The 12,622-nt window shown below is 51.6% G+C and overlaps 4 protein-coding genes across 4 annotated transcripts; 1 reads left to right on the plus strand and 3 right to left on the minus strand.

Annotated features, from left to right (window-relative positions):
- Nucleotides 1–574: 574 nt before the first annotated feature.
- Aud_000893 (MCM DNA helicase complex subunit MCM4) lies at nucleotides 575–3,878 on the minus strand (the record flags this gene model as incomplete). The annotated part of the gene is made up of 5 exons (XM_043286397.1): nucleotides 575–1,162; nucleotides 1,228–2,420; nucleotides 2,482–2,553; nucleotides 2,609–3,481; nucleotides 3,533–3,878. 5 exons carry the CDS (start codon nucleotides 3,876–3,878, stop codon nucleotides 575–577), a joined length of 3,072 nt encoding a protein of 1,023 aa, XP_043142332.1.
- Nucleotides 3,879–5,128: 1,250 nt separating this feature from the next.
- On the plus strand, nucleotides 5,129–8,833 carry Aud_000894 (putative DUF221 domain protein; the record flags this gene model as incomplete). Its single annotated transcript, XM_043286398.1, has 3 exons — nucleotides 5,129–5,295; nucleotides 5,354–7,776; nucleotides 7,830–8,833. 3 exons carry the CDS (start codon nucleotides 5,129–5,131, stop codon nucleotides 8,831–8,833), a joined length of 3,594 nt encoding a protein of 1,197 aa, XP_043142333.1.
- Nucleotides 8,834–9,306: 473 nt separating this feature from the next.
- On the minus strand, nucleotides 9,307–10,581 carry rmt2 (protein-arginine N5-methyltransferase; the record flags this gene model as incomplete). Its single annotated transcript, XM_043286399.1, has 1 exon — nucleotides 9,307–10,581. The coding sequence occupies one exon, from the start codon at nucleotides 10,579–10,581 to the stop codon at nucleotides 9,307–9,309; it is 1,275 nt and encodes a 424-aa protein (XP_043142334.1).
- A 641-nt stretch (nucleotides 10,582–11,222) lies between these two features.
- Nucleotides 11,223–12,369, minus strand: Aud_000896 (prohibitin subunit PHB2; the record flags this gene model as incomplete). Its single annotated transcript, XM_043286400.1, has 4 exons — nucleotides 11,223–11,549; nucleotides 11,622–11,977; nucleotides 12,048–12,116; nucleotides 12,186–12,369. The coding sequence occupies 4 exons, from the start codon at nucleotides 12,367–12,369 to the stop codon at nucleotides 11,223–11,225; spliced, it is 936 nt and encodes a 311-aa protein (XP_043142335.1).
- Between the last annotated feature and the right edge of the window lie 253 nt (nucleotides 12,370–12,622).

Consider the following 12,622-nt stretch of genomic DNA (forward strand, 5'->3'; position numbering starts at 1 on the left):
CTCCCATACTACGTCTCAGCGAATTTCTTCAAGAACCGTCACGATAAATTACGCTTATTTGCTCAGGCAGTAAGTGGACTGACACCAGTGTTGCACACACTAGTATAGCTTGATTTATGGGTCAGAGGAAGCTCATAGTCTGGCCTCTCACTTTCTTCTGTTGCAACATGTGCGCTGCTAGTGCGGCACTACTGAGAAGGGTCCATTACCTCATGTGGACTAGCGTCATTACGGAGTGTATGGTCCAATACAGAGTACATCTACAGAGTATAATAGACAACATCAAATATAGGGAGGTAGTCTACAGCAGAACAATCACGACACCATGCCTTCTACTCTGGAACTATAAAGGCGGTGATTGTGCCAATCAGGCCCAAACTGGGAGAATCAGTCGTCATGTGCAAATTGGTCCATATTATGCCACAGTAACAGCCCAAACACCTAACACCATCATCATCCATCGCCAGATAACCCGAGAACATGTAGTCAAATCAAGTAGATACCAGTAGAAATTATTTGTAGAAGACCATTCCATCATGTCTCATCATCCCATCCTCACTTTTAGAGTGCTGACCTACAGAAGAGTGCCCCCAATGCGCCGGATACTCCTTCGCGCACCCTCGCCAACAACACTCACAACTCCCTCAGTCTCCAGCGCTCGCACGGCATCCGCAAACTGGGCCCCGTCGACCTCAGTGCTACTGTTTTCGCTTAAGACCTTGAAGGCCTCGGCCCAGCGAGCCGCACCGCCGCTGCTGCACAGATCGTCCACCACAGACAGCAAGGCGCGCTTGAGTGCGTCCCGGCTGCGTCTCTCGCTGGCACTGGTGCCCTCCGTCAACAAGCTCATGTCAATCAGACCGGTCCGAGAGTCGGTGGCCGCCTGCTTGATGGCGGAGCGGATCAGACGCACGGCTTCCTCCACATCATCCGCCGTGACCTCAGGCGACAGCCGCATCCGGGCATGCGCTTCTGACAGTCGGATCATGGACTCCAGTTGACGAGTGGTAGCAGTGATGCGGCGGTCAGAAGACCGGATGTCATCTCCAAGCTTACGCATGTTGACGTAGGCATCCGACAAGGCCTTACCGGCGGCGGGAGTGATCACTGGATGGACTTTGGTCTTGGCGTAGGTGATGTAGGCAGTAAGGAATTCGATGGGCTGCAGTACATGAACAGTCAGTTGATGGTTCGGGAACCTGTCAGGTGGCCGGGAAAAGGACTTACCAGGATCTCTTCCTCGGCAGCATTTTCGGGCCTGTCTTCCAGGTACATATTGACAAGATGCTTAGCGAGCCGACGATCTTCCTGCTCGTCCACTCGGTCCAGTACAAGGTATACCAAGTCGAATCGGGACAGCAAGGTAGGGGGAAGGTCAATATTCTGGGGAACGGGCAAGTTGGGATTGTACCTGCTACCGATCGGATTGGCGGAAGCCAGGATGCTGGTTCTAGCGTTTAAAGTAGTGATAATACCTGCCTTAGCGATAGAAACTGTCTGTTGTTCCATGACTTCGTGCAGGACGGAGCGAGTGGATTCATTCATCTTGTCGAACTCGTCAATGCAACAGATACCGCCGTCGGAGAGAACCAAGGCGCCCGACTCGAGGACCATCTGGCGGGTTTCAGGATCGCGGGTGACGTACGCCGTAAGACCGACAGCCGAAGAGCCCTTGCCGCTGGTGTACACACCGCGAGGGGCAATCTTGTGGACGTAACGAAGAAGCTGGGACTTGGATGTGGATGGGTCACCACAGAGAAGTACATTGATATCACCACGGTATCGTGGGTTACCACCCTTCTGGAAGGTCTTGTTGGTGCCTCCAAACAACTGAAGCAGGATTCCCTTCTTCACGTCGTCCATCTCATAGATGCTGGGGGCCAAGGACCGAGAGAGAAGCTCATACAGATCAGGTCTGGTGGCAGTTCGCTTAATCTTCTCTTCCTCCTCCGCAGTGAGCTTGCGTGTCTGCTCTGCATCCCCAGCAGCCTGTTCCGAGAGCTCCTGCTCGATGGTCGAGACGTCGATACCCAACTTCTTGCGATCGATCTTCTGAACATGAAGAACATCTATGTACGTTTTGAACAGAGACTTCTGTGTACGCTGGCGAGGATTGATGCGTACAGGGTTGCATCGGAAAATACCAGTCACTTCGACCCGATCACCAGCCTTGCAGACGTCCACCAGCTCATCATACACGCAAAGCGAAACCGAGTGAGGAGTCTGACCATCGGGAATGCTGTCAGGTGTTTCCTGCAACTTGATGACCTGCTTGTCCGCAAATACACAGCGGTTATGGATGAGTTGCATCGAGTTTCGCTCCTTACACACCGGACGTGGGCACTCGGTGGGTTCCGCAATTTTTCCACGATCAATGTCGACCTGGACACCATGGTTGCAGACTTGGCAACGGAAGAAAGCTGAAAAGATCAGTCAGTTCCGATAATCTGAGCTATAAGGATATCAAGGAGAACTATGTACCTTCTTTCATATCCGGAATGATGGGTGTCGTCCGAATGACCAAGCCCTTGATGCTTACTAGCTTATCCATGTCTGAAGGAAATAATTAGACAAGGTGCCAAACCAAAAAAAGGATCGCAATGCATACCTGCAGGATCGAGGTCTCTCATGTTCACAGTCGAATCGAGACCAAAAGGCAGAACTTTGAATGCTTTGGTTTCCACTTCACCAACAAGATCGGGGATCTCGTTCTGCGGCATTCGACCGGTCTCACTCAGCGCGTCAGAGCTGGGAACAGCAGGACCAGAGCTCAAGCCTCTGTTATGATTCTGGTTTCGTTGGTTCTGGGCCCGCAGGCGCTCCATCTCCTTGATCGCAAGCTCCACCATCACGTCCTTCACTGTCTGATCCATCAATGGAATGATCTCTTGAGGATAAGCATGCAACTGATGCCATAGCTTGAGTGTTGATGGGTACGCCTTCAGGTTCTTCGCATCCAAGTTCAAGCTGGTCACTCCAAGCTGCCGCATGGTGCTCAACATGCTGATGTATTCCCGCTCCTCCGCGGAATCACCCATTATGCGAGTCTCATCCTCAGTTGCGCCCTCTGCCCACAGACGGTATTTTGTTTGAAAGTTGTAGAGAAAGTTCTTGAATGCGGACATGGAATCCTGGATGGAGATGTTGGTACCCCAAATTACGCGAGTTGAGCTGCCGCCCAAGGCCTCGGCCTCAGAGGTGTCTGGGTGGATATTCGAGAAGGTCGCATCGGAGCGTGGATCTCCATCGGCCGCAGGCATACCATTGGCGTCAACGAAAAGTCTGCGGCGGCGATTTGGGCTAGAAAGGAAACCGCCAGAGTGAAGATCACTGCGGCGGGACACGGCACGGTTGCTATCGATGCCGGGTCTGGACGAAACGAACAATCCACTGCTACTGCTGGGGATGTCGGAACGCCGCGACTGGCGATTCTGAGCTCGAGTCGGACTGGAGCTTGACATGTACCGGATGGGGGAGGAGTCTACAGAGCAGTCAGTATGTGTAGATCGTTGCCAGAAAGAGTCAACAATACCTCTCATGGTAGGAGCATTTCCTCTAGGTGTCCTGTCTCCTTCATCCACAGTAGAAGATGCTCTCATTGGTGAACTGGGCTCGTCCATTCGAACATCTGGTGTTTCCGCACTGCTGTCTGCCTTTGAAGGGGAGGACTGGAAGAACATAGGCGATGACGAGGGAATTGCCGCTTCACCTCTCAATCGCCTTGAAGCACGAGGCGTTGCCTGTGACTGTTCATCTGCCGCTCTTGGAGTCGGGCTGCTGGTCTGGAGTTGACGAGAACGGGTTGAGCGCACAGGAGAAGAGGTCGCCGAGTCTTTGGCCGGGCGGCCCCTACGGCGAGAAGAAGCTGGCGAAGACATGCTGTGTCGGTCCTGATATTAGGGATTTGCTCTGTAGCAGTTGATGTTCAAAGGACCGGCGGTATAGGGAGAATAGTAGCGTTGGTGGATTGAGGTGCTGGTTTGTGTTGACGAGGGTCAATTGCTGTTGCAGATTCTCTATCCAGGGAATTCTTTTCATGGACGGATTATCCGTCCGACGCGTTGCTACGCGACCACGCGTAAAGAGGTTTCCTGATCGGGATAACGCGAATGCTGAGCCACATCACGTGGTTAAGGGACCTGAGCGGCTTGGGAATTGTGGCTGTGCTGTGAATCGGTCACCCTGACCCATGGAAACGACGTCACTCCACATAATAAGGGCAGCCAATCAAATGTTATCGTGGGAAAGGGGGAACAAATGAATCCCTGCTTTACTTGGAAGCTGCGGATCCCGATCAAGTTAGGAAGTGTAACAAGTACAACATAGGTAGGAACAATCAATCCTCAAGAATGCCTGCGGTATCTACGCTCAGTGTGAAGATTAACGAGAAACCGTAAGAGATCTCTACCTAAATCACTAGCAAAAATAGACACGAGTATCTAAGCAGGATTCAATAATCAGGGCACTTTCTGACCAATCCCTCAGAAACATCTTGTAGAGTACGAAACAGCAGTACCCCTCGGTAGTGGACCAATTGTTCAGGAAGCGCCGTCCCTTCATCTTCTGGGTTTTAGCTGGCGCTTGATGTCATTTAGTCCAATGAACTAACTTACCTACAAAGTAGTGATCAACCATCCCCAGCGCAGTTCCACAAATGATCGCATTGTCAGCTCTCTTGCCTAGCGTTAATTTAGACTTGAAATCGGTCGAATCAGGAAGCTCTTGGTGCCACTGTTGTCATTATTTTATCTGTGCCCTTGACGCATATCAACTTGTCGACACCTTGTTTGTCGCACGTTCACTCGTTGCTGCCTCCCAGAATGTACTCTATTCTTTATAAAAGGATCTGATCTCTTTATCTGCGGAATGTTTCGCATCTGCCCTGTCTGCTGCTGAATGATTATTGACAACAAGTTCGTACAGCAGTGATGGGCTCTTTTTTCTTGCATCATTGAGCAGTGCATTATTCTCTCTAATCTTATGACTTCGACGTGCGCTCTTCTCGCGAATGCTCCCTCAACCTCAGTTGATCCGATATTGACGACATCTTAGTGAAAGGCTGCACATTATTCGTGCTGAGCGTCGCCGAAAAGTCGACTACAGTGCATGAACGTCATTGCTTGCAGAGATGGCGAACGATCTTGGGCAGGCCCTGGAGCATGCGGGTGGAAACGGTCAAAGGAGCGAAGGTGTCAACATTCAGACCTTTTTGGCTTCCCTCGCAACTGCAGTGATAGTCTTTGCTATTGAATTCTTGCTGTTCCTGCTTCTCAAAGGAAAACTCACTCGTATCTAGTGAGTACCCCTGACAATGTCTGTATCAGTACTACCACTAACATTGGGCTTCCCACAGTCAACCTAGAACTTATTTGGTCCCCGACAGAGAGCGCACGAAACCCTCCCCGCCGGGTTTGTTTAGCTGGGTTGGCCCCGTTTTTCGCACCTCTAGTTCCGAATTCATCCAGAAATGTGGCCTGGATGCCTACTTCTTTCTGCGATACTTGCGAATGCTTCTCAAGATCTTCGTTCCGCTAGGTTGCATTGTGTTGCCCATCCTGTTGCCCCTGAACAAAGTGGATGGAAAGGACCGAAACTTCAAGAATGCAACTGGGACAGGTGACACTTGGAATGTCACTGGCCTTGACCAGCTGGCCTGGGGTAATGTGGCCCCAGAACACGTCCAGCGCTATTGGGCGCATCTGATTATGGCCGTCATCGTTATTGTCTATGTGTGCGCCATATTCTTCGATGAGCTGAAAGGTTATATTCGCCTTCGGCAAGCCTACCTGACTTCCCCACAGCATCGCCTTCGGGCCTCTGCAACAATGGTGCTGGTAACAGCCATCCCAGACAGCTGGCTGTCTGTGGAGGCTTTGGAGTCACTGTATGATGTTTTCCCGGGTGGCATCCGAAATATATGGATCAATCGCAATTTTGACGATCTGAACGAGAAGGTGAAGCAACGGGATGCGCTAGCATTGAAGCTAGAGGCTGCAGAGACGGACTTGATCATTAAGTGCAAGAAAGCTCAATTGAAGCAGGCGAAGGCCGCAGCGAAGAAGACCGGATTGAGTGCCAAAGATGTAGAGGGGAAGCAGAAGAAGGCCACCGATGAGAATGCGCTGCAACTAGCTGCAGGCGGCGGTATCAGCTCTGGTGATCCGCACCAAGCTCACACATTGAACCAGATTTTGCATCGCGATGTTCATGGAAAGCATAGTGCCGAAGCTGGAGAGCCTAAAAGACGTAATCCCTTCGACCCAGCTGTGGAAGCGGTAGGGATGGTCGGTCAAGGTGTCGGCAAGTTGGGCAGATCCGTTCTGGGGACTCTAAAACGGGTGGAGGGCGACATCGACGGCACCCTGACTAGGTCAGGGGGCTATGTACGAGACGCTGGGACTACCGCACCTCTCCAACATAGAGCACCGGGTGCCGAAACAAACAGCGCAGAGCTGCCCACCGCATCAACTGAGAATGGAAATGCAGCGTCTATGAATGAGGTTGGCGCACCATCCGATGCTCCTCGTAGCAGATCGAACTCCAAGCCAAGACGGCCCTTCTGGAAGAGTAGAGTTTCTAGCAATTATTCGAAAACGAGCAACAGGGCAGAACCGGATGAGTTTCCACTCACGGCTCCAGAGGATCCGGTCGAAGGAGAAGCTTCAAACGAAGAGAGATCGCACAGTGATGAAAAGCAAAAACACAAGGAGCACAAAAGCCGGAGAGAAGGTGACAAAGTCGAAGGTGAGGAATATCCGGTGGCGTACAATGAAGACTTTGACAGTGAAGACTATGGAGAGCCCCTATGGAAGAAGTACATCAGGGAAAAGGATCGTGACACCATGAGGTTGCCAATCTTTGGTCTCAGTTGGATGCCTTCCCTCTGGCTCATGGGCAAAAAGGTCGACACAATAGACTACTGCCGAAAGGAAGTCGCTCGCTTGAATCTGGAAATTGAAATTGACCAGCAACACCCCGAGAAATTCCCCCTCATGAATTCAGCATTCATACAGTTCAACCACCAGGTGGCTGCTCATATGGCTTGTCAGGCTGTCAGTCATCACCTGCCAAAACAAATGGCCCCCCGCATAGTGGAGATCTCACCGGACGATGTGATTTGGGACAACATGTCAATGAAATGGTGGGAGCGCTATCTGAGGACGTTCGGGATTCTCACGATCGTCTGCGCCATGGTGGTTGGCTGGGCGTTCCCCGTCGCGTTTACCGGTTTGCTGTCTCAATTATCTTACCTGGAAAACGCCTTCACATGGTTATCTTGGATCTCCAAGCTGCCAGACTGGCTCATCTCTGCCATCCAGGGTATCTTGCCCCCGCTTTTCTTAGCCATCTTGATGGCGCTCCTGCCCCTGATTCTTCGATTCCTCTGTCGAGCTCAAGGGTTACACACAGGCATGGCCATCGAACTTACCGTTCAGAACTACTTCTTTGCTTTCCTGTTCGTCCAGTTGTTCCTGGTCGTTGCTATCTCCTCCAGTTTCTCGACCATCATCGATAACGTCGCAAACGTCACCAGTTGGCCGGAATTACTGGCCCAAAACATCCCCTCCTCGAGCAACTATTTCTTCTCGTATATGATTCTACAGGCGCTGTCAGTGAGTGCGGGAGCTTTAGTGCAGATCTTTGGCTTGATCAGCTGGTTTATTCTGGCACCCTTACTGGATAACACGGCAAGAAAGAAATGGGGACGCACAACGAACTTGAATCAGATGCAATGGGGAACTTTCTTTCCGGTCTATACTACTCTCGCATCGATCGGTATGTTGAACCAACAGGGACTACTTCTGATGTAGCTAATGCGCGAAATACAGGTCTGATCTATTGTGTGATCTCCCCATTGATCTTGGTCTTCAACATTGTCACCTTTGGCCTGTTCTGGTTCGTGTACAGATATAACACGTTGTACGTCACCAAATTCCGCTTTGATACTGGCGGGCTACTATTCCCTCGCGCTATCAACCAGCTCTTCACCGGATTATATGTCATGGAACTCAGCTTGATCGGGCTGTTCTTTTTGGTCCGTGATGTGGATGGCAAGGTTGCCTGCGAAGGGCAAGCAATATGTATGATTGTGATTTTGATTCTCACGATCGGGTACCAGATCCTTCTGAGCGAAGCTTTCAGCCCTCTAATTCGTTACTTGCCCATTACCCTGGAGGATGATGCTGTCCGTCGTGATGAGGAGTTCAGCCGCGCTCAGCGCGCCCGACTTGGCTTTCCTGAGGAAGATCAGACAGACACGATCGAGCACCAGCTGGCAGAGCGGGAACATCAAGAGCATGAAGCAGATAGGAGGGCCCACGAGATCGAACTGAAGAATATCGAAGCTGGATCAGGGAGGCGAGCGTCGACTCAGACGAGCACCCTCCACAACAGCCGCCATCATTCGTGGGCAGATCGGTCTTCAAAAAGACGATCTAAATATTTTGGAACTCATTCAAGCGGTTCAGTGCCGACTTTGCAGCGAGTCCGTGAGAAGATCGCGCATGACGCCGAAGCCCAAGGCCCTCCTACGGGCAACATCGGGCACGCATTGTTTGCCGGTATTCATGACGAGTTGGAGGATCTCACACCAGATGAGCGTGATCAACTAACTCAGCGAGCGTTTCAACATGACGCTCTACGGGCAAAACGTCCCGTGATATGGATTCCGCGAGACGATCTTGGAGTAAGCGATGATGAGGTGTACAGAACTCAACGGTTCAGCAAGCATATCTGGATCAGTAACGAGTATCAGGCACTGGACGGTAAGTGCCGCACTATCTTCAGCCGCAGTCCACCAGATTTCTCAGAGGTGGATCTCATTCAGTTGTAGATGCCTCTTTCTTCTATTATTTCCTGTCTGTAAGCAAGCTTGCATCGGAGTCTTCTTTGGCGATAATCCTCCTTCAACCCATCTCTTTCTTTTCTTTTATGAATGTCCTCTCCCCATTTGAATTAGCGATGCGCATTGATCACCACGAAGGTTTTGCTTGTATGCTAAGATGCCATGGCCAGACTTGGTCAATCACATGTAACAGACGATGTTAGAGTGTACATAGTCACTTCAAGATCATTCCTTCTCTTGCCGAGACCAATCGTCCGGTTATAGTACACCCGTGTAATATATGAGTTGGCGACAACTGTGGCGCCAGTACGTCGCTTGCAATATAGAAACCGCCCCAAGGTGGGCATATCTAAACCTGTACAGAGTCTTGTTGATAAGGAAGAAAACCAGCGCAGTAGGAGACATTAAAATATTCAGCTAGTATATCATATCCATCTATTGATTGACCAAGGGTATATCACTTAATCCATAAACTTACACAAGGGCAGGCGATAATTGTCAACCACCCAGTACGGTCTGCGGACACCAGTCCATTCTCCCTCGAGCTTGGGCACCTTGATCTCTTCCCACTCTACATCGAAGCCGGCTTCAAACAGCTCCATCTCTACCACTTTCTGATAGACATCGTAGCTAATCTGCCGATCAGCCCCCATGCCATTAAAGAACCCCCATTTGCCATCCTGCTCCAACAAGCCGATAACCTGCTCGCTGAAGAACTCCCGGAAATCAGCATACGACTCAGCAAAGGTGTCGTAGTAGATCGCATCAAAGGTCTCGCCCTGCGCCACCAGCGCAGGCAGAATATCCTGCCAGCGACCCTCGTGGATCACAACGCCGGGCTTCTCGTGCCAGCCTTTCCGTTTCATCTCCGCCACGACGTCCGGGTGTGCTTCGACGATGTGGTGCGTCGCTGGCGACTGCTCCTGGATGAAGCCGTCGACGATGCCCATGCCGTGGCCGATGTTCATGACGCGCAGCCCCGTAGTCGGGAGCAGCTTCTTGGCAGATCTGGACATGATCTCCGTCTCCCAGGCCATCATCACGCCGTTCTGGTCCTGGTCGAGCAGTCGGTCGTTTGTGAAGGTGAGGTTCGAATCGAGGTAGCGCGAGCTCGTGACCTCCGGTCCTGGTCCGGCTGTGCTGGCCTCGGCGGCGCTGGCCGTGGCTGTCTCGACTAACTCCGGAGCCTGATCCTGATCCTGATCCTCTTCTGTAGCTGGTTCATTGGTGGCGTCCTCGACTTGTCCCGTTTCTTCCTCGTCCTCCTCGTCAGAGAGCGGCTCGTACCCATCCAACCGGTTGAGAAGCAGCTCCGCCCGCACACCCGCATCCACAGTCATCTCGTACAGCTCGGTCAGCCCCAGCCGCCGCGCGATACACCCCGGCGTCTCGTCGTTCAGGTCCAAATCATTCCAGATCGCGCCCTCCTGGAGCAGGAACTTGACCGTCTCCGCGCCGGACTGCACGAGACTCTTCTGCTCCGCGCTGGCGCTGTCCGTCTGTCCGTTGACATTATTGGTCTCTGTTTGCGCCTCGTCGGGCTCGCAGGCTGCTATCGCTGCGTGGAGAGGCGAGAATCCTGTCTCGGGGTCTTTCACGTTGGCCGGGTTGCCGTCTTTGTCGTTGGAGCGGATGAGACGGCGGAGCTTGGGGATGTCGTGTTGCGAGGCGGCGAGGAGGATTTCTTGGACCGCGAGGTCGACATTGGCGTCGAGGTCTGCGAGGGGGTCGGCCATGTCTGTATTCAGAAGTCAATAGGTTGGCCGATTCAATGCTTTGTCTTGCTCGTCTGATTGTACTCCGTGGATGCAGTACGGTATGGAAATTGACGAGGCTGATGAAGAATTTGTTTAGACTCTGCAGAATCTCGGATCAAAATACGTACCTGTGAGTTGTCTGAGGGATACAGCAGGCTGAGACCTGAACAAGTGCTAATTTCCACTTCTTATTGGAGAAGAGATATGTGCAGGCCTCCGATATTTAAAAAATTGAGTCCCGCCCACCGCTTTTATCGCATCCCCGCACTGCTTATCCACTCCTTGATAGAAGACCGACACGGCGTCATCGAACAGCAAAGAAGATATTTGACGTGAAGGCACTCGATTTCGAGTTAATATCACTGGTGCTTGGTGCTAGAATTAGTGGACTATACGTCACTGTCAACAGCGGATAGGTTCTACGAGGATTCTAGGTTTTCAGGGCAATCGATCGTAGAGGACGCAACAGTTGTAGAGAAGAGAAACAATTCGCCAGGTTGCACTGAAATCCTGAAGATCAACTTATTTATACAGATAACATGTTCCACATCCTAGACCGCGGTCCGCATGATTGTAATAGCGCCAGTAATGCTGAACCGAGAGTCCCCAAGCATTTGCGTTTACTTCGATTCGTCCCCACGTCCTGCGTTGACATTGAGACCCAGACCCTGGGTGTCAAGATACAGCTTGTTCTTTCCGCCGTTCTCTTGCAGAATCTGGGCAATCTGTCTCGCGTTTTCGATCTTACGGAGCTCGATGTAGCTCTTGCTCTTCTTGATTGCGTCGCCGATAAGCTCAGCAGAGCGGGCCTCACCCTGCGCACGGACAATGAAGGCTTGCTTCTCCTGGCGGGCCTTGTCGACGAGGAACGCAGCGCGCTGGGCCTCCTGCTGAGCGACTTGCTTGGCTTCGACGGCGGCGGTGAATTCGGGGGAGAAGGTCAGGTGCTAGAATGCCGAAATGAAACAGATCAGTCATATAAGCATTGATGGGGGGTTACGAGTCAAAAGGGTTCGTACAGTAAGAGAGACATCGTCTAGAGCGATGTTAAAGCGCGCGGCACGACGAGCAAGGTTGTCCCGAACGAGTCTCGCGACGTTCTCACGCTGTGTAATCAGCTGGCTCGCGTTGAATTGCGCAACCACGCTCTTGAGAACCTCATTAACGATAGACGGAAGGACACGCTCATCAAAGTCTGTGCCGAGGGTACGGTAGATCTGAGGAAGGGCATCTACTCGAGGCCTTGATAGAACACGACAGGTGATGTTCACCATCTGCAAGTCCTTGGTACCCGTGAGGGAAGCGATGTTCCGTGGCTTCGCGCGCACGTCGTAGATGACGGGTGTTTCAACCCATGGGATCCGGAAATGTGTTCCTAAGGTAGGAAAAAGTGTTTGTAAGATGATTTTGCCGTTTGAATGGCCTCAGATAAATGGCATCGGTACCTTCGTTGTAGATTTCTTTCTTGACTCCGCCTACTCTCGAGTACTTGATGGCACGGTGACCACCATCAACTGTTGACCGAATGACAAGTCAGCACTTCTGTACTTCGCATTTTCCATAAAAAGAGCAGCCATCCTCACCGTTGAAGAGCGAGTTCGACAAAGCCCATCCACCGAGACCGAGCACGATGAGAGCTCCAGTTACTCCGAAGCCGCCGCGACCTCCTCCAGGAAATCCACCTCCAAAACCAAACCCTCCTTTACCTGCACGGTTCTGCAGAATTACCTGGAGCCGCTCCCACTGTTCCTTAGGATTCCGGGCCATGATTGTGGTTGAAAAGATGTGAAGCTGACGTCGGAGAAGTGAGGTGTGGATGAACCCGGCACTTTGAGGTTCGATCAAAAGTTCGGCCACCGCCTGGAGACAGACAGCTCAAACAAGACAAGCGTATGGTCCTGCTCACAGCTTTTCTTCATTGTTGCAATACTTCATTCATCAACACAGATCTTGAGCTTTGATCTGTTGAAATTGTTACTATTCTAGAACGCTTTGCGATATATCTGTAATTTTATTTCCA

The sequence above is a fragment of the Aspergillus udagawae genome, assembly GCF_001078395.1.
Source record: "Aspergillus udagawae IFM 46973 DNA, scaffold_1, whole genome shotgun sequence".
In the NCBI taxonomy this organism is placed as follows: Eukaryota; Fungi; Ascomycota; class Eurotiomycetes; order Eurotiales; family Aspergillaceae; genus Aspergillus; species Aspergillus udagawae.